General features: G+C 33.9%; 1 protein-coding gene across 1 annotated transcript in view; it reads right to left on the bottom strand.

Annotated features, from left to right (window-relative positions):
* The window catches only part of Taf4b (TATA-box binding protein associated factor 4b), a 146,965-nt gene that overhangs the window by 80,652 nt on the left and 44,244 nt on the right, over positions 1–22,069 (bottom strand). Inside the window, 2 exon segments of the mRNA XM_047525878.1 lie at positions 12,950–13,055; positions 13,867–13,987. Of these exon segments, the coding sequence (XP_047381834.1) occupies positions 12,950–13,055; positions 13,867–13,987 (227 nt within the window).

The raw sequence follows: 22,069 nt of genomic DNA, 5'->3' as shown, positions 1-22,069 counted from the left end.
AAACCTTACAGGAAACTAAAGAATATTACTTACTTACCTAAAAATTACAAATCTATTATATATTAATATAAGGAATGTTTTCATGAAAATTAATATCAAAATTAAAAAATAAATTAGTAAACTGGGTACAGTGACTTGGGAGCTGAAGCAGGAGGATTGAAAGTTCAAAGTCAGCCTCAGCAACTAAGCAAGACCCTAAGCAATTTAGCAAGATCCTGTTTCAAAATAAAAGGGTCTGGGGATGTGGTTCAGTGGTTAAGCACCAGTGGGTTCAATCCCTGGTACCAAAATAATGATGATGATGATGATGATGATGATGATGATGATTATGATGATGAAGAAAAAAGAAGAGTGGCACTGTGCTCTATTTTTGCAAAACTCTTTTAAAAATCCACTCACTCTCATGCACTCTCAAAGAGTCTTTTACCCATGCATGGTTCTATATCATTACACAGAAATAATCTGGAAAATGCTGGTTCACTAAGGTATATACATCTTCCAAATTTAGTCTCATACATAATTCAAAAATCACATGTTAATATCTCAAGCAATCAGATCAGAAAAGATAAGTGCTGGAAATCTGTCAAACTCATGATAGTGAAAATAAATTTTTCAAAAATTTAATTTTTCTTGGAAACTCAAAAATTTATCATTGGCAAAAAAAGAAAAAAAAGGAAATTGACAGATTCCCCCCCACACCCTGAAAATGATAAGGCTCAATCCATTTATTTTCATAAAAATAACAGGCTTCCAAGTCTAAATAATCTATCAGTTGTTCTTTCAAGTAAAAATGGTGTTCTATGGCGGTGGGCGGGGGAATCAGTCAATTCAGCTCACAACTCAAATGGGAACACAAGAACTTGTCTTTAGACCACTGTATTCTGACACATAGAAGAAGAGTTTGTCATACAGAACAGAAAACAGGCATGTATTCAGGGGTTGAAAGTTAATAAAATAATAACTTGTGCTGCCTCATTAAGAACTTTTCCTTTGCTTTTTATTACAAGCATATGAAAGGAAATAATAAATGGCTACTTAGTATGATTTGGTACTGAGATACCAGCAGTTTTCTCACATGGCTTCTGAATCATCCACACAGATAATACTGTGAAAATGGCAAATAATATTATGGTGATACACTGAAAATCCCCTGTCTCAGTTAAAGAGTCTCAGTTTTGAAACTTTCTGTAGACATTTTGAGACCGACTGACTGGTCTATATCTGTAGTCAATAGACCTGTAATGAACATCAGTAATACTATAAGGGTTTTCAAAATTCAGATTGCTCCCATATTTAGTCTTCAGATATTTCATTCTGGATGGGCCAAGAATCCAAATTTTTAACAAGTTTTCTAGATAACTCTAAAATTGGTGATCTATATTATAATAGCAAATATTTGCTTACAAATCATTTCAGAAGTATCTATTAGCCCTTTCCTATATTTATATTCTCAATTAGGTTATTAATCTTGTTAAGAAATTGAGTATGAATCACATTGTAGATTATCACTTGGCTTTGATCCTTCTTGTGGAGGCCCATGATCAATAAGTCAGGCCCTACCTTACTGCCCAAATAACTTTAGACTCCAAGGTCTTTCCTTCTCAGTCATTCTGCACATAAATACAAAGATAAATTATTCTGAAACCTTTTTTCTATGACAAAATGTGACTAAAAACTTTGAAAGACTTCACAATCTCATCTCTGAGTCTTCACTTATATAATTCCCCTGTGTAAAATACTCAGGAACCTAATTTCCATCAAGAGCTATCATATGATCATAAACAGTTAAATGTCTTTGCTACCAGAAATTATATATATTATATATATTCATCTTAAGTATTTTATTATATATGTCTAAAATATAGACTTGGAAAAAAAAAAAAACTATGTAGCATTACCACATGGAAAAAATTGATAATACCAGGTGTGGGGGCACATATCTATAATCCCAGCAACTCTAGAGGCTAAGGCAGGAAGATTACAAATTCAAGTCTAGCCTCTACAATTCAGCAAAACTTCAGCAACTTAGCAAGATCCTGTCTCAAAGTAAAAATAAAAATAAAAAAGGACCAGGGATGTAGCTCAGTGGTTTTGCATCCTTGGGTTCAATTCCCAGTACGAAAGAGAGGGCGGGGGGAGTCCTTACCGTCACCAAACGCCCAATCAGTTTAAATAGGGATAACCAAACAAATTTGAAGAGGTACTATAAATCGGTCATTTCTGATTCTGAAGTTATGACAGATAAAACGTGAATCTCTGGCACCATCTGGTGTTTAAGCACCATATAGCTTCCAATATTCATCACAGCTATAGTGATAAACTGATTAGAAAACAGGGTTTCCTAGAGAAAAAGTCACAAATCAACAACAAAAACAAAATTTTAAGTTAACCAGATAGTTTTTTTGGGGAAAAACAGGCACACCTCAGACTCTGATTAAATTTCATCCAGTTAAATCAAGAAGGTCCAATGTCATACACTACTTCCCTTATTTAATAAAAGCCAACATTAAGGATCTAATTTTAGTTTCATTTTAACAATGATTGAAATAACAGTGATACTAAGTGTCCAGGAAAGCAAATTTAAATTAAGACAACACCTTGAGCTCTCTGTCTCTGCTTCCTATCTGCCAGGAGTGGAGCAGCTTCCCTCTACCACACCCTTCCCCCATGTTGCTTTGCCTCATCTTAGGCCCAGAGCAAGAGTCTGCTGTAAATGGACTTAGACCTCTAGAACTGGTTCGTTTTGCCAAGAACAAAAGCAAAGAGATGTTTCTTCCATAGGAAAGCACAAACATTCACCTATTTAGGAAAACAAACCAAGAGCCTTACATATGCTAGGCAAGTCCTCTACCACTGATCTATACCCCAAGCTGAATATATAAACTTTCTTTTTGTTATTGTGTTTTGATACTTGGGGATCTAAGCCAGGGGTACGTACTTTCCCACTGAGGGGCACACAACCATCCCCTTTGATTTTTTATTTTGAGACAGGGTCTTACAAAGTTGCTAAGGTTCTCACTGAATTGCTAAGGCTGGCCTTGAATTTGCAATTCTCCTGCCTCAGTTTCCCAAGTCCCTGGGATTAGAAGTACACACCACCACGTCCCACAATATATGAACTTTCTTAAAAATCCTTTAAAATTAAATGAGATCTAGGGCCTGGGGTTATAGCTCAGTGGTAGAGCGCTTGCTTCGCACGTGTGAGGCGCTAGGTTCAATCCTCAGCATCATATAAAAATAAATAAATAAAAAATAAAGATATTGTGTCCATCTACAACTAAAAAGATATTTTTAAAAAATTAAATGAGATTCTAAATTAAATTATCTGTCATATAATATTCTGCCCTAAAAAGAGACATACTCTGAAAAGATGTGAATAAAACCACATATGACTCAAATTAATAGAAAGTATATTAGTGCAAAAATAGATACCCAGAAATAGCTAGGATTATAAACACTCATGTTCTTTTCAAAATTCATTATTTCAACAAACACTTAAAGGTTTAAATATGAACCAGGCATTGTTATAAACACAAGGTATATAAGCAATAGTACACAACAATTATAGTAAACTTTCATAGAGAATAAAAAGGGGTGGCAAATATACAGAAGGGTAAATAAATAAACTAATAATTTAGATAAGTTTCTCAAGACAGCAAATGTGACTGCGGAAGCAACTTTACACTGTTCAGTCAGGTAAAGCCTCCCTAAAGAGGTAAATGTGAAACAAAGGTCCATACCCCATGCAGACTAGAGGGCAGAATTCAGCACGTTCCACATGTGCAGCTGTACAGTGGGACCGTGACTACAGTAGGAGTTTGGGAAAGAGGAGACACGAGAACAAAACTGACCAAATTAAAATGTTATGTTGTGTGCATGCACAAGAATGTAACAACAAACCCCACTATTATTCATAATTATAAGGTACGAAATAACATGCACTTATGCATGCACACCCAGAAGATTCTGAGTCCCTAACACAATGACTACTTTCCTGAATATAAGAAATAACCTTCCATCTTGCAGATGTAACTGTTTTTCACTTTTATGTTATTATGACCTTTTTAATTTTTAACAAATATATATATAACCATGTTTCCAAGCAGGAATCTTCCACATCATAAAGTCAATTGTCTCCCCCAACCCCTATTAAGCTAATCTCAAAATCTCAACACAAAATTTTTTTGGAAATTCCATGCCAATGTTAAAATACATGCACAAGAGACATGTGCAAATATTTTACAGCATGTAAAATCAGGATATTTTTGATAAAAATAAAGAGAATTCACACTATTAGATATAAAAAATAATGATCTTAAAACAATTGAAAATACCAAAACATTAACATAAAAATAAAACATCCTTCTTACATGAAGCATGCATTCATATAAAAGGGAATTTACTATAAGATAAAGGTGGCACTTCAAATCAGAAAGGTAATGAACTCTTCAGTAACAACTGTTGAAACAGCAATCCACTTGGGAAAAAGTAAATCTCAAGACTTATTGAAGACATAAAAGTAAATGTACATATGTGAAGCAAGTCTCTGTGTGTGTATGTAAATATATGTGTGTGTATGTGTGTGTGTGTATATACATATATATAGATATAGATATGGAAAAAAACACAGGAGCACATCATTATGAGCACATGATAGGGAAGGATTTCTTACAATTCAAAAGCTATAAAAGAAGAGACTGACAAATCTAATAATGTGATTTTAAAATTCCCTAGACCAAAGACAATAAAAATAAAGTTACAAGTTAAACAAAAGATTAGAAGAAAAATATTTATAAGATAAACAACAAAGAATTACTGTACTATATATACATAGGTCTAGAAAGCAATAAGCACTCAACAGATAAATGAGCAAAAATAATAAGCTAGAAATCTCCCAAAGAAAATACTAATGGTGACACTTTTGCTGCGGGCAGTAAGTGGACTAGATTTTCTGAGGAGCAATTACATAGCATTATAACTAGATAAGCACAATACATTTTCATTCCATTGTTAGGTTCACAGAAACTGTCAAATAAAAAAAGTGACAGAAAAAAACAAGCAATGAGTATACCCTAAAGAAAGAATTGCCTTGGGGCAATGCCTGTGACTAGCACTAAATCTTGGGTCTCTCCTACAGTAGAAAATAGTATCAGAGACTCCTGGGCCCGAACAGGGCTAAAGTGGTTCCAAGTCATACCTGGTTCCTATCAGAAATATTTGCAAATCCTCAGTGAAGTAAAGAAAACTCAATTTAGGTCCTCAGGTTAAATCTGATTTACCCATTCAATCGAGTTTTAATTTCAACTACAGTTTTCACTTCTAAATGTCCTACTTAGTTCTTTTTCAAATCTTTATATTCATTTTTTAAAATACAATCATCACCTTCTCATCTTTTATTCCACATTTCATTTTTTAATATTTTATAGTAGTTTTAATATTCAAGATTTGGTCATCAAATTATTGAAGTCACTGGAATACCAAATGAGTTAATGTTTCCCTATAATTTGAGTAAGGCTGACTTTTTCCTGCAAGTTTACCATTGAATGTGAACACCATATCAGAGAAAAATGGAATGAGATCTTTAAAGTGTTGACAGCCCCACAAAAGTCAATTCATAATTCTCATTTCATTCCTGACATCAGTGTCTTCATATATAACTTCAAATAATCTTAAAACTTATTTAAAATAATAACTTGAGGTAATTGGAAAATAATTTTTTAAAAACCCTACATTTCTATATAATAAAAATAGAAAAGGAAATTATCAAAAATATTACTTATAAGGTACCTAGAAATAATGCTGACAGAGGCAACAAAATTGTGCACAATATATATATAAAAATTATGACATTTTAATCCAATTTATTAAAGATGTGCATAAATGTAGACACAAATCATGTTCATAGACACAGGCTCAAAATTATCAAGAAATCATCTGGAAGACAACAGAACTATGGACTCAAGGCATGCCAATTCAAATTCCAACAGATATTTTTGTGGTTCTTAAATTTATAGAGAAGAGTAAAAATTCAATTCAGTCAAAGAAATCCAGAAGAGGAAGGAGGAGGTATGGAAACAGAGGAAGGAAATGAAATAAAGGAAGAGAAGTAGGCAAAGAATGTGCCTTAAAGTTATTTTTGAAATTAAAGTAAATTGGGCTGGGGATATAGCTCAGTTGGTAGAGTGCTAGCCTCACAGCACAAAGCCCTAGGTTCAATCCCCAGCACCACAAAAAAAGAAATTAAATTAAACAGTATGCTACAGGAAATTTAAGTATCTAAAATGACAGGCCAGAAAAGACCCCTGCATGTATGACAACTGAGATTGTATTATAAGTCGCTGAGGAAGGACAGTCGCTTCAGCAATGCAGCCAGAACTAGGATCTCTAGTCTGCACCATAGGAAAAAGAACAAAATTAACTCCTGATGTTGACGTAAAGATTTAAATATAAAAAGTAAAACTTCAAGAGATGGGGATGTATCTGTGTGCTAGAGTGCTTCCCTAGCAAGCACTAGGCCCTGGATTCAATCTCCAGGAACGAACACACACACACACACACACACACACACACACACACATTAAAACTTTAAGACAACACAGGAATATGTTTTTATGGTTTTCAGGAAGCTCTTTTAAGGCAAAAATAAGCACTTTTCATAAAGTAGTTGAATTTGGTATTTTCTTTAAAATTAAGACCTTTTGCAGGGCGCGGTGGTGCACCCCTGTAATCCCAGCAGCTCAGGAGGCTGAGGCAGAAGAATTGCCAAGTTCAAAGCCAACCTTAGCAATAGCAAGGTGCTAAGCAACTCAGTGAGATTCTGTCACAAAATACAGAACAGAGCTGGGGATGTAGCTCAGTGGTTGAGTGCCCCCAAATTCAATCTCTGATGCAAAAAAAAAAAAAAAAAAACTTTTGCTAGTCACGAAAAAAAGGGAAAAAAATTACTGCTTATCAAAATACACCATTATAGAAAGTAACTTGGAAAACACGAACTACAATAAATATCTGAATACAAATATGTTCTTAAATATTACACAAGGACTTCTGATTCTATTTGGAGACTATTATTTATATCAGATGATTGTTTTGAGAAAGAAAAAGTAATAACGTCAGGATCTTTTTCTTTTTTCTTTTTTTTTTGCGGTGCTGGGTATTGAACCCAGAGGGTCTCTACCACTAAGCCAAATCCCAGCCTTTTTTCAATTTTTGATACAGGACCTTGCTAAATTGCCCCAGGCTGGCCTTGAACTTGGGACCTTCCTACCTCAGCCTCCAGAGTAGCTGAACTACAGGCAAGTGCCACCATACCCAACCACAACAATTTTTTCTAAAAGTTTATTTGAAGGCATCACTGAGCTTCCAAAGGAGCCAGGTATTGAGGGGCCACAATCCTGACAGAGTAGAGCCTCATTAAAGTAACTCCAATTTTCTCAATCCTGTTTTTTCCCCTTGGGCATCTGCTAATTCTTAATGTGGAAAAGATACTAAAATGCTACAGAGACAGCAGCTGCTAAGAAGCAGAAAAGCCAAAAGAGCATTAGGCTATCTCATGGAGACAGGAAGTTGGAGTTCAAGGCTTCCACTGCTTTAGGAATAGGCCAGGATGGTATAAAGTAGGCAGTTGACACTGAAGCACTACAGAAGAAAAATCAAAGAAGCAAGCATAAAGAACCTATGAAAAGCACAGTCAGTTTTAGGTATTCTTAAAGTACTAGGGAAATAAAAATTGGGTTCATATTCCAGGAAAGAAAAAAACCCTGAATCTTAGTTGAAATTCTTGAGGGACTACATCCTGGGGTGGAAGAACTAAAGTTACATGGAGTCTTGGAAAGGTTACAAATAGCTTTGAGCCAGCTCAGTCACAGACCAGACTGAGGTGATTACTCCTCAAGTTGCCTTCAAGGATGCTGAATGAATCTTCCTTCTGAAGGGAATTAATCCAAAATTTTTATCATATTTTCTTATTCACATCTGACAATGAATTACATATTAAAAGTACACCAAAAAATAGGACTAAAAAGCCACATAACAGAAGCAATCTCCAAGGAAATCTAGATATTAGAAATACTAGACAGTGATTTTGAAATAACTGATTAATTATTCAAGAGGAAAAAGGGCTGGGGACATAGTTCAGTTGGTAGAGTGCTTGCCTAGAAAGCACAGACCCTGGGTTCAATCTCCAGCACCGCAAAAAAAAAAAAAAAAAAAAAAAAAATTATTCAAGAGGAAAAATAAGTAATATATCACAGAACAATAATCCATTAAAAAAGAAATATGGGTTGTATTTTTGGCAATGTCAAAAGAACTTGATTAATAACAATTAAAATTTTAAAAGGCAACCATTTGAAAACTGAACAGAAGTTAGCAGAAATTGGAGGGATGGCAACACTTGGTCAATGGGAACACAATAATAAAATTCAAGTTTGTATCTTTTGGCCTGAGCACTCCTCAGTTTGTACAGCCACATCCTTAGTGGCTTAAGGTGTCCTAATAACAAAGCTTCAAAAGGATAATGTAAAATGCAACAGAGCAAATGGAAAAAATAAGCAAATCTGCTATCACAGGTGGAGATTTAATATCCACTCATGGAACAAGTCCAAAAAACAAAACCAAAAACACCAGGATACAGAAGATATGAACACTATTAGCTAACTTTACCAAATTAACAAAACACTATGCCCCCAAACTAAATACTATACGTTTTTTCCAAGTGCTCATGAGACATAAAGAGTGGCTATATTGAGGAGTCTCAATAAATTTAAGACTAAACTTATACAGATTATATTCTCTGATCACAAAATTTTTATTGAACAAAAACCCAAATAAAATATCTATAAAAGCCTCAAATATTTGAACTGTCACATACAGGGAAAATAGAAAAGCATTTTGGCACAAATGAAAATGGGTTAGGGGGATAACTATGTATTTAAAACCAGGGATATTGTCTAGTGTGCAAGAGATTCTAGGTTTGATACTCAGCGCTGGGGGGAGAGGAGGGTACTATTTACTTGGAAGTTAAATCAATACTTGGTAGAAAGTTTTCAATGTTTTTATCAGAAAAGAAGATTTAAATTTAATCATCTAAATTTCTAATTTAAAAGCTAGAAAGGGCTGGGGTTGTGGTCAGTGGTAGAGCACTTGTCTCACTTGTGTGAGGTACTGGGTTTGATTCTCAGTACTGCATATAAATAAATAAATAAGGTAAAGGTCCATCAAAAACTAAAAAAAAAAAATTATTAAAAAAAAGTACTTTAATCCCAAAGTAAAGAAAGAAATGCTTATTTTAGAAAATCAATGGAATAGACAGAAGATACACAGACAAAAACAAAAATCAAAAGTTGAATCTTAAAAACATTAACAAATGAATAAAAACCCTAGCCAGGAAAACAGGAAATTTCACTACAAATTTATGCATTAAAAGGAAAAAGGAATAAAATTAACTCTATACCCCCAAAAAATTAATTTCTAAGAAAAAAAAATCCTTGAAAAATACATCGTATTACGTTACCAATACAGACCCACAGAGAATTGAAATAAAGGAAACATTAAGAAAAATTTTATGTCAATAAATTTGAAAATTAAGATGAAATGTACAAAACCCTAGAAAGTACAACTTTCTGAATCTGACATTACAATGAAATAGAAAACTTAAATGGCCCTGTTTATATAAATGAAACTGACTTTATATAAACCATCCCCCCAAAAAACAACAGACCTATGTAGTTACAATGGTAAATTAATTATTAACTTAAAGAAGAAAGAATATTAACTCTACACAAATGTTTAAAACACTCAGGCACACTGGGGCACACCTGCAATCCTGGCAACTAAGGAAACTGAGAAAGGAGGATTTCAAGTTTTGAGCCAATCTCAGAAATTTCGTGAGACTTTGTCTAGAAATAAAAAGGGTTTGGGATGTAACTTAGTGGTAGAGCAACCCTGGGTTCAGGACACTATAAAACCAGAAAAATAGTGACTGAAATCCTTCATGAACATAAACACAAAACCCTTAAAAAATATTATTCAAAGACAGCAAAATACAATAAAAATAAATTTTAAAAAAATAGACAGCAAAATATAAAATAGCTAATTATTACCTATGAATTAAAGGTTGGCATAATATTCAAAAAATTTTAAAAATCAATGTTATTAGTAATCCTAAGACAATAGGAAAAAAAAACAATGATCACTTTAAATAGATTCAGTAAAAAACTCATGACAAAAATACTGAAAATACTTTTTAAATAGGTAAAATATCCAAACTGATATTTCACTGAAGAAGTTACACAAAATGGTCAGTAAGGTATGAAAATAAGTTCAGCATCACTAATTACTGTGGAAATATAAGTGAAAGCCACAATGAGCTACAAATATATATTAACCAGAAGGGCTAAAATTTCAACAATTTGGCAGTTTCTTACAGAGTTAAACATATACTTCCCACATGACTCACTAATTCCACTCCAACATATTTGGAAAAGGAAATATCTAAGTCCACATAAAGACTTGGACAGAGTATTCTCAGCAATTTCATTCATATTACCCATAGCAGCCCAGAAGACGTCCACCAAGAGATGGCAACATTTACAATAGTATATTCATACAATGGAATACTACTTAGCAATAAAAAGTCAAACTACTTACACATGTAACAACCTCGATATAGTCAAAGACCTTATGCTGAGCAAGAGAGGCCAAAGAATACAAATTTTATGATGTCATGGATGCAAAACCCTAGGAAAGCATTTAATCTGCAATTTTATGGATATCAGTGGTTATCTGAAATCTGGAGTCTAATATAGGGACTAGATGGAGAGAAGCACAAAGCAATCTTTTGGGGTGAGGTTTTTCTATGTATCTTGGTTATGGCACTTGGTACATGGGTTTAACCTTTTGTCAAAGCTCACTGAATTATGACAATGACTATCTAGACCACCATCTTCCAATATTTCCTCCAAAACTGATACTGAATAACCTCAGCACAATTTAAAGATAAAGAATATACACAGATGGTGCCTGATCTCCCCTAGCCCCAGAGTCTAATTGCTTCATGGATTAAGGCAAGCAAAAGCAGTCTGAAAAAAAACTGCAGAAGAGATGGAAGAGCTAGCAGTGGGCAAAAGTAAACTGCAGGAAAGCAGACTTAGTATATTCCAAGTTAAAAAACATCAAAAAGGTATCCTGGTAGATCAAATCATGGGATACATGTAATTTAATCTGGCAAACTTTTAAAAGTGTAGCTTCTTGCTGGGTGCAGTGGCTCACACCTATTATCCCAGCAACTCCAGAGGCTGAGGCAAGAGAATCTCAAGTTTCAGGCCAGCCTCAACAATTGAGACACTTAGCAATTTAGTGAGGCCCTCAGCAACTTAGTGAGACCTTGTCTCAAAATAAAATATAAAAAGGGTTGAAAGTGTAGCTCAGTGATAAAGCACCCCAGGTTAAATACCCATCACCAAAGGGAAAAAAAAAAAAACAACAACAACAACAACAAAAGTGTAGCTTCTTGGGGAGAACGAGCAGCACTTTTGTGGAAAAAGTCAAAACGGGAAAATTTAGAACACCACAGGACAGAAAAGAACAAATCACAATTCAACCAACCATGGATCAAAAATATTCTAGGAAAAAAATTGCATCTGTCCTGAATTATTTATATATTTTCTGATCTTGCCATTATTCTCTAAATACAGTATAACAACTATTTACATAGAATTTACACTGTACTAGGTATTATAAATATATGAGGGAGCTTGGCATGGTGATGCACACCTGTATTTCCAGCTACTTAAGAAGCTGAGACAGGATAATCTCAAATTCAGGCCAGTCTGGACAATTTAATGAAATCCTGTCTCAAAATAAAAAAGGACTGGAGATATAGCTAAATGGCAGAGTGCTTGCTTAGCATGTGCAAGACCCTGGGTTCAATCCTCAGTACTATAAAAAAATTAAAAATAAAAAAAATATATAGGAGGATATGCTCAGATTATATGCAAATACTATTCTTTTATATAAGGGACTTGATGCATCTGTATGAATTTTGGTGTCTGAGTGGAGTCCTAAAACCAGTCTCCAAATACATCATTTTTTTTTATTCCTATACATACCTACAGTAAGATTTAATTTATAAATTATATACAATGAAAGTTAAAAATAGATCCATGACAACAGTATACTATAATAAAAGTTAAGTGAATGTGGTTTCTCTCAAAATATCTTATTCTGTGCTCACCCTTCTTCTTGTGATGATGTATGGTGATACAATGCCGACTTAATGAGACTAAGCGGGGTAAATGACATAGGTATTGTGATGCTATGTTAGACTACCACATAAGCACCATAAATTAATCCTATAACATAGATGGCTACTGAATGACTAGCCAATGGGTAGCATATCCAGAATGTATATGCTGGACAAAGAGATGATTTTCTTCTTGGGCATGATGGTTAGAGATTTCATCTATTCAGAATGGCACACAATTTAAAACATAAAAATTATTTCTAGAATTTTCCATTTAATATTTTCAGACCACTTATGACAGTTGGTCACTGAAACCACAGAAAGCAAAACTGAAGATAAAGGGATGCTACTGTAATAATATAATATTCCATATATGTGAAGTTCAAGAATACACAAAAATGATCAATGGTGATGGATATAAGAACAGTAACTGCCAGAGGCAGGAGATGTGGGTAATTGATTTGAAAGGTGCATAAAGTATCTTCATCGAGATTATGATTACACAGGTATGGTTTTCAAAATTCATTGAGCAAAATACTTAAGATTGATAGACCTTACTGCTTATAAACTATACTTAATAAAATACTGTTAGATTATTTTAAAGGCATTGATATATCTGTTTTATTTAGGAATTAGTCTTTGTTACCTGTTATTTTTCTTAAATATTATTTTTTAAACTAGACCAAGTTTTTAACTATTTATTTTCTTTACCTGAAACATGTTGTTCCATTCTCTTTTATTTTATTTTTCTGAATAGTAGATGCTTGAAGTGACACAATTTTATTTCCAGGCAGAGTAATTTGCTTTAGAATGGAAGCTATAAAAACAAACAAAAAATTAGGAAGTAGAATACCAAAATAGCAATCATGCCACATTAGGAAAAATTCAGAGCTATAGTTTTGAATATATATATATATTTTTTTCCACCATCGAAGAAAATTTCAAGCTTCAGAACTTTGACCAAATTCAAACAGAACAATGAACATATTAACAACATTTAGAACGATCATCTTATACAAAGATCTCTCCATTTCTTTTTATTTGGTCTAGAATTGCCTGTAGCATCATTATAAAAACATCATATACAAAAGGTGATGGAAACATGTTAATAATATATCCTTTATATTAATATATTTTAAAAACACTTAAAAGCTCTACCTTATCTGATTTCCAAACTACATTTTAAAAAGAAATAAAGGCTATAGCAAATTTTGTAAAGTTAAAAGAATACTTATTTAATAGTAGACTGTTTTATATAATTATGGAATACCATAAGTAGTTGCTTCATTTACACCAAACAACATACACTCCTAAAATTGTCTATGTTTGAAGACTATAAGAGTTATCTTTCAGTCTTCTCTTAGGTACCAACTTTAAAAATCCAAATTTCTCCTTCTTTAAATATTTTTTAAGTTGTCAATGGACCTTTTATTTATTTGTTTGTTTATTTATATGCAGTGTTAAGTATAGCATGCACACATGCTAGGCAAGCACTCTACCCCTGAGCTACAATCCCAAGCCCCCAAATCTCTCTTAATACAACAAATAAGTTGTGCAAAACCCCACCATGTTCCAAAACCAGTGTGATGGAGCTCAGATAGACCAGTGTCTACCTGGAAAAAACTTACTAGCAGGTATTACAGTGTTCACTGGCATCTTCTTCTGTCCAGATTTCTGAATGGTCAATGCTGAGGAATGGGAAATTGTGGTCACTTGTTTTGCAATGCCTCCTGAGGGCTGCTGGACAACCTGAAATAATGAGAACTATCAATACAGTCATTCAACTAAATATGCTGTAAGAGAAAGGACAAAATTTCACTTTTAATAATTGCTTGTACTCACCTAGCTGTAAATATACTAAAAATTTAAATTTGTATGTAGTAAAACAATCTTGTTCAAAAGTGAAAGACATGACTATCTCACACACTATACTATTTTTTAAAGTAGAATTCAAATTTCCAAAAGTCTCCACATGGTTCCTATTTTTACTTTTTAACTTATGAAAAATTTCAAATATATACAAAAAAGACAGATTATCCAGATTAAACAGTGATTAATTCTTGAACAATCTTGTTTCTTCTGTACCCTGGCCCATTTCTCTACCACCCACAATTATTTATTATTTTAAAGCAAATCCAAGATATAACTTCTTATCCATAAATATTTAAAAATATACCTCTAAAAAGTAAGGACTTTTACGTGCTGTTTTTCAAAAGTATCGCCCTAAACCATTTGGAAAAATGATAATGCCGAAGGCATTCTCCAAGATAAAATTCAAGAAAATTCAGGGAGGGTTGGGGGAAAGGAAGAGAAAACAAAGCAATAACTGGGCTATTACTTTTGGCTTCAAAGAACAAAAAACAGGATAGCCAAGTGTCATTTATTCACTTCAAAGAACAGTTACCATATATTTGGGCCAACAACTGAACTATTTAGAAGTACTTAAACTCCCATATGGGTAATATAAATGAGCAATGGTCTGGCCAGGAGATAGATTTCTGAACAGAATTTTGAGAGTACAATTCATTCAACATTCTAATTATTTGTGAACAAAATTAAAAGACAAGTGTGTACTACTACAAAAAAAAAAAAAAAGTGACAACAAAATGTCCTGGACAATAATCTTACTGGAACTAATTTTCCAAGAGGAAAAAAATATAAGCTGAAATAAATCAATTGCTATCATTCTTTTTTTTGGGGGGGGGTTTGACTTCCACAAATTTTAATTTTTTTGAGGGGTCACTGGGGATTGAACTCAGGGGCACTCCATCACTGAGCCACATCCCCAGCTCTATTTTGTATTTTTTTTTATTGTAAACAATGGGATACATGTTGTTTCTCTGTTAGTAAATGGCGTAAAGGCATACCATTTGTATAATCATAAATTTACATAGGGTAATGTTGTTTGATTCATTCTGTTATTTTTTTCCCTTCCCCCCCACCCCTCCCACCCCTCTTTTCCCTCTATACAGTCCTTCCTTTCTCCATTCTTGCCCCCCTCCCTAATCCTAACTCTAACCTTAACACTAACCCCTCCCACCCCCCATTATGTGTCATCATCCACTTATTAGCGAAATCATTCGTCCTTTGGTTTTGTGAGATTGGCTTATCTCACTTAGCAAGATATTCTCCAGTTTGCTATCATTCTTTGACAACAGAAAAGAACTGGAAAAAATAATGCATTTCAATGATGTTGAGATCACACTTTTGTAAAGTCCTAGGGATCAGGTTTAAAATATACCAAGTAATACAAATCTGGGATCTCACTTATGCAGTCTGAAACTCAAAAGAACATGCCCTATAATTTTACTTTATTAGTTCTTCTTTTCCATATTTGAATTATGAAAGATAATAAGATATTATTAGTAAGCTGTTTACCAGCTAATCTTTCTACCATTTTTGATGGGTACACAAAAATAACACAAAGTTTTGAGGTGGGGTTTAAAAATCATAGGTTCCAGTTGGGTATGGTGGTACACACCTGTAATCCCAGTGGCTCGGGATGAGCAACTTAGTAAGATCCTGTCTCAAAAAATAAAAAGGGCTGGGGATGTAGTTCAGTAGTTAAGCACCCCTGTGTTCAATTCCTGGTGCCAAACAAACAACAAAAACAGCCTAGGTCCCCATCGGTCCTTATCTTAATGATGCTAACCTGAGGCAGCACATGTAACTAATCTAATAATCTAAAAAGCAGAAGGCTGAGGCAGGAGGATTTCAAGTTCAAACTCAGCCTCAGCAACTTAGTGAGGCCCTGTCTCAAAATACAAAATAAAAAATGGGCTGGGGATGTGACTCCGGGGATAAATCCCAGGTACAAAACAAAACAAAACTCTGGAATCAAGGAAAGAAAGGGAAAGAGTACATACCTTAACTTTCTTAACACCTCAAGTTCTGATGTTTTATTGGGAATGTTAACATAAACTAATGTTCAAGTAATTTGTAGAAACTACAGGTCTAGAAATGCTAACCAATATTCTTTGTTGCTTTTATATTAACTATGATCTGGTATACCTGATGAATTATTTTTAAAGAATAACTTGATACCATTAATATGGAGTTCTAGAAAAAGTAAAACTATCAGAACAGAAAATTATCAGAACAGTTGTTGCTTCTGGAAGATGGAACTGGGGTCTGAATGAGAAAGGGAAATAAGATGATGGCAATAATCTATATTTTGATGAATGGAGATGGGGATCGAGAGAACTCTGAGATGATGGCAAGTTTACATTTTGACAAATAGATGAGGTGGGAAAGAACTCTTGAGATTATAATGGCAAAAGTCTATATTTTGATGTGCAGTTTGAATTACACAGCAGTATGAACTGTCAAAACATTCCTAGTGGTACAAATGAATCTGTCATTGTAAATAGATTCACCTCAAAAGAAAAAAATGTAAACAAATATTTAACTGTGATACCTATTGTTTAATTATTTAGGAAGAAGTCCTTGAAGTCCATCAAAAAATTAAGATAGAATGATAACTGGATAAATACATGATAAATCAAGTTTAATAGCTATACAAGCTATAATCTAGGTGGTTTGTGTATGGAGATTTACTAAAAATTTCAATTTTTCCACATATGAAAATTCTTGTAAAAATTTTATTGACTAATATAAAGACATGTACACTATAATGCCTCCAGTTTCATTTTCCATAAATTCTAATATTCTTATAAAGCAAACTCTAAAGTAAATTTAAATAAAGTAGCATCAACCAACCTATATATCAAGAATGTTGTTATAAAAATTCTGATTCAATTATAGCCCATGAGGAATTTACTGTGCAACTCCTAATTATATTTGGTAAATAAGGGGAGGCCTTACTTGGATTCAATCTTTTTCTTCTCCAAACCTTATTAGTCCTATTCAAGTGAGAGTAATTTAACAACTAATTCCACTTTTCCACTCTTTTTTTTTTGTCTTCTTTTTTTTTTATTATTATTGTATACAAATGGGATACATGTTGTTTCTCTATTTGTACATGGAGTCAAGGCATACCATTTGTGTAATCATACGTTTACATAGGGCAATGATGTTTGATTCATTATTTTTTTCCCTTCCCTCCCACCCCTCCCACCCCTCTTTTCCCTCTATACAGTCCTTCTTTCCTTCATTCTTAAATAGAATGCAAAAAAAGGAAGAACAAAAGACAAACTACTTAGGATCCAAGAAAGTCAGTTCAATAACTGAGGGTCAACTACACGAGCCAATGAAAATTTTTACCATCTTTTTTTCCTCCTAACTCAATTTTTACTTATTTCTTGTTTTCTAAAGAAAATGTTGGCAACCACCATGATAAGAAACTAAAATTTGCACCTTGAAAATATTTTTCCTATCCTGTGAGAACTGAGAAGGCAGAGGTAATTAGCAGGCTTAAATTCACTAATTATTTCACATAACATGTATTTGTTATAAAAATTCTTTAAATAATTGGGTGCAAGTAAAAATATAACAAAAGTTTTTCTTTTTAGTATTTTGGGAAAATATATTTTAGGAGTTTTTACTTCAATATAGTGAAATTTAAAGTTATCACACTTACACTGCACAAATAACTCATTTGTTTTCCTCTTTTTTTTTTTTTTTTTTTTTTAAAGGTGGACACAATACCTTTATTTTATTCTTATGGGTGCTGAGGATGGAACCCAGGGCCTCATGAGTGCTAGGCAACACTCTACCACTAAGCCACAACCCCATCCTGTTTTTTCTCTTATATCCACAAAAGAGTAATATTTGGAGAATAATGGTTAACCACTTATTTATTAAATATCTGTAATACTGTTAAGGAAGAAATACAAGAAATAGAGGGGAAATATATATTTAAATAAGAAAATACTACTAAAAATTTTCTGCCTTATCTCCAAGTACAAATTTTTTTAAAGATACTTAAGTGATAATATTATATTGCGTGCATGTACCAATAAATACAAATCCCACTATTATGTATAATTATAATGCACAAATAAAAGTATATTTTAAAAGAAAAAAATACTTGAACACAAAAAAATTTTTAAAAAGACAAGGATTAAAAAAATACAAGATTACTATGATAACAACTCAGTTTACTCTCCAAAATTATCCACCTTCTTAGCAAAAATAGAGGACAGGGATTTTAAATTAACTTTCTTCATTCATGAATTTTATTTGCATATAATGTAGATTTGAGGGGTTTCATTTTTTATTTTATGCAGTAAAATCAGTTTAAAACACTTATCAAAATTTAAATTTAAAAATGAACAGACTGAAATTAAAATTTAGCTTTTCTGAATTAAATTAGCTTTACTAATTAAAATGAAATTTAATTTAATTTTGCTTTTGCACAAACAAGTAAAACAGGTTTTTTTCACAAATATTCAAGGGAAAATTTTTCAGCATCAAGTCTTCTGAAAGTTTCTACTTATTATCTTACCTGGCTTTAGTAACCCATAATCCAACTCATTCACTCTCATTCTTCAAACAAAAACTAAAGGTAAAATGTTAAGTTCCATATTTAGTTAGAGTGTATAATATAATAACTACTATGCTGAAACTGATAGGCAGCCAATAAGATGAGTCATTTATAGAAACTGATTTCTTAGGTAAAATCTACAGAACTACTTATTGGGTTCATATTTCAACATTTCAATTATCTGAGTATAAAGTGAAAAATTTAAACACCTAAAAGAAACTGAACAATTCCAGTTAATGTACAAGAAGGCTTTGGCAGAACCCCCAAGTATAATATCTAACATATATATTATTTATATAATATATATTATACATACAATATATAATCAATGAGACAGAAAAGATAGCATGCAGTGCTATATATAAATATATATTATATAATCAATAAGACAAGATAGCATGCAGTGATAAATCTATTTTTTTAAAAAACAATGAATACATAAAAATGGATAATTTGATAAAATATTAATACTATAAAATCTAAACCTAAATGGTAGTTTGAGAAAATTTTTCTTACAACTTGAAAGTATAATATTTAGACACCTTATCTAAGAGGCAGCCCATCCAATTCTCTAGAACTACTACAACTGAAAGTAAAAATTATGGAGAAATTTTTAAAGTCACAAATAATTAAGAAATAAATTACCAATACTCTAAAATTGACACTGAAAAAGACAGTCATTCAAGCCAGGTGAAGTGGCACATACCTGTAATACCTGTGACTTGGAAGGCTGAGGCAGAAATATTGCCAGTTCAAAGCCAACCTCAGCAACTCAGTGAGGCTTTAAGGAACTTATCGAGATCCTGTCTCAAAAAATATAGGGTTGGGGATGTGGTTCAATGGTTAAGCATCCCTGGGTTCAATCCCTGATACAAAAACAAGATAGCCAAATGCATATTCCTTACACCATATTGAGTTATGTGGACCACAAGATCTGGTGTGGTGTTTCTCATACTTTCATTATTTGCACATTTCTTATAAGCTACATATAATACTTTAGTCTTTTCTAGCACCTTCATTATTTTCAGCCTCACTTAAATATAAGATTAAATTGGGATTTTCATTAAAATATAATTTTTCTGGACGGATCCAAGATGGCAGACTAGAGGGTGACTACATCTCCCGTCACTCCAGAACTCAGGATTCAAGAAGGGGAGGTACTGAGAGACTTGGACCAACATAGAGCCTCGGGGTGAGTCTTTCCCACCAGGTGAAGCTTGGACCAGGCGGCAGGCCCGGACGGGGACAGCTTCTCAGAGCAGGGCAGGGCAGCGAGAGTCAGCTTTTAGGAGCAGGCCCGCCCAGTGAGAGCTTCTCTGCACAGACCCAACCCCAAGCCCTGAACCCAGTGGCGGCCTGGCCCACAGGCGGCTTCTGGGACTAGGGCTGGGCAGCAAGAAACTTCCCCAAGCAGCCCTGCGCTCTCCAGCGGCAGGCAGGGTCCACAGCAAGCTTCCTGGAGCAGGCCCGCCCAGTGGGAGCTTTTCTGCACAGAGCCAACCCCAAGCCCTGGACCCAGCTGCGGACCCTGGCCCTCAGGCAGCTTCGGGAACAAGGCAGGACAGGGAGAGGCTTTCCCCCAGCAGCGACTCCCTCAGGCGGGGGCAGGCCCTGTCTATAGCCAGCTTCTAGGAGCAGGCCCGCCCAGTGAGAGGATTTCCACACAGACCCAGTCCCCAGCCCTGGACCCAGTAGCGGACTAGAAGTAGCTTTATTCGGAAGCACTGCATTACCAAGTTCCTCCAAGACTTCAGGCTACTGAAGGCTGGGAGGGGATATACTAGAAATCTACACGAACACTATAGGCAATAGAGGAAATCTGCAATATCTCAGAGTCCCACTGATATCTGACCAATATGAGAAAACAAGGGAAGAAAATGTCCCTAACAAACCTAGATACTATATCAATCAAACCCAAGGACAGCACAGCAGAAGAAATGTCAGAAAGGGAGTTCAGAATGTACATAATTAAAACAATCAGGAAAGCAAACAAGGAGATGAAAGAGCAAATGCAGGCATTGAAGGAAGAGATGAAAGAGCAAATGCAGGCATTAAATGATCGCACCAATCAACAGTTAAAAGAGCAAATATGGGAAGCAAAAGATCATTTCAATAAAGAGTTAGAGATAGTGGAAAAAAAAAAAAAACCAAACAAATCCTTGAAATGAAGTAAACAATAAACCAAGTTAAAACTCCACAGAAAGCATAACCAAAGGGATAGAAAATCTGGAAGATAGAACCTCAGACATTGAAGACAAAATATTTAATCTTGGAAACAAAATTGACCAAACAGAGAAGATGGTAAGAAATCATGAACAGAATCTACAGGAATTATGGGATATCATGAAAAGGCCAAATTTAAGAATTATTGGGATTGAGGAAGGCTTAGAGAAACAAACCAAAGAAATGAAAAAAATTCAATGAAATAATATCAGAAAATTTCCCAAATCTGAAGAATGAAATGGAAAACCAGGTACAAGAGGCTTATAGGACTCCAAATACACAAAATTACAACAGACCCACACCAAGGCACATTATTATGAAAATACCTAACATACAAAATAAAGACAGAATTTAAAAGGGTGTGAGAAAAGAATCAAATTACATTCAGGGGGAAACCAATAAGAATATCAGCAGATTTTTCAATCCAGACCCTAAAAGCTAGAAGGGCCTGGAACAACATTTACCAAGCCCTGAAAGAAAACAGATGCCAACCAAGAATCTTATACCCAGCAAAACTTACCTTCAGATTTGATGACAAAATAAAATCCTTCCATGATAAACTAAAGCTAAAAGAATTTACAAAAGGAAAGCCAGCATTACAGAACATTCTCAGCAAAATATTCCATGAGGAAGAGATGAAAAACAACGATGCAAATCAGAAACAGGAGGACCTATCCTAAAGGAATAGCCAAATAAAGGAGAAACCAAATCATGTCAAAAAACAAAAATGAGTCAAATGACTGGGAATATAAATCATATCACAATAATAACCCTGAATGTTAATGGTCTGAACTCATCAATCAAAAGACACAGACTGGCAGAATGGACTAAAAAGAAAAATCCAATAATATGCTTCCTGCAAGAAACTCATCTCATAGAAAGAGATACCCACAGATTAAAGGTGAAAGGATGGGAAAAAGCATACCATGCACACGGACACAGCAAAAAAGGTGGAATATCCATCCTCCATTTCAGATAATGTGGACTTCAAGTCAAAACTAGTCAGAAGGGATAAAGAAGGACATTACATACTGCTTAAGGGAAGCATAAATCAGCAAGACATAACAATCATAAATACCTATGCCCCGAACATTGGCTCATCCATGTACATCAAACAAATCCTTCTCAATTCCAGAAATCAAATAGACCACAACACAATAATA

Source organism: Sciurus carolinensis, chromosome 15 (assembly GCF_902686445.1).
Source record: "Sciurus carolinensis chromosome 15, mSciCar1.2, whole genome shotgun sequence".
Lineage (NCBI taxonomy): Eukaryota > Metazoa > Chordata > Mammalia > Rodentia > Sciuridae > Sciurus > Sciurus carolinensis.
This window is presented reverse-complemented; position numbering and strand designations above follow the sequence as displayed.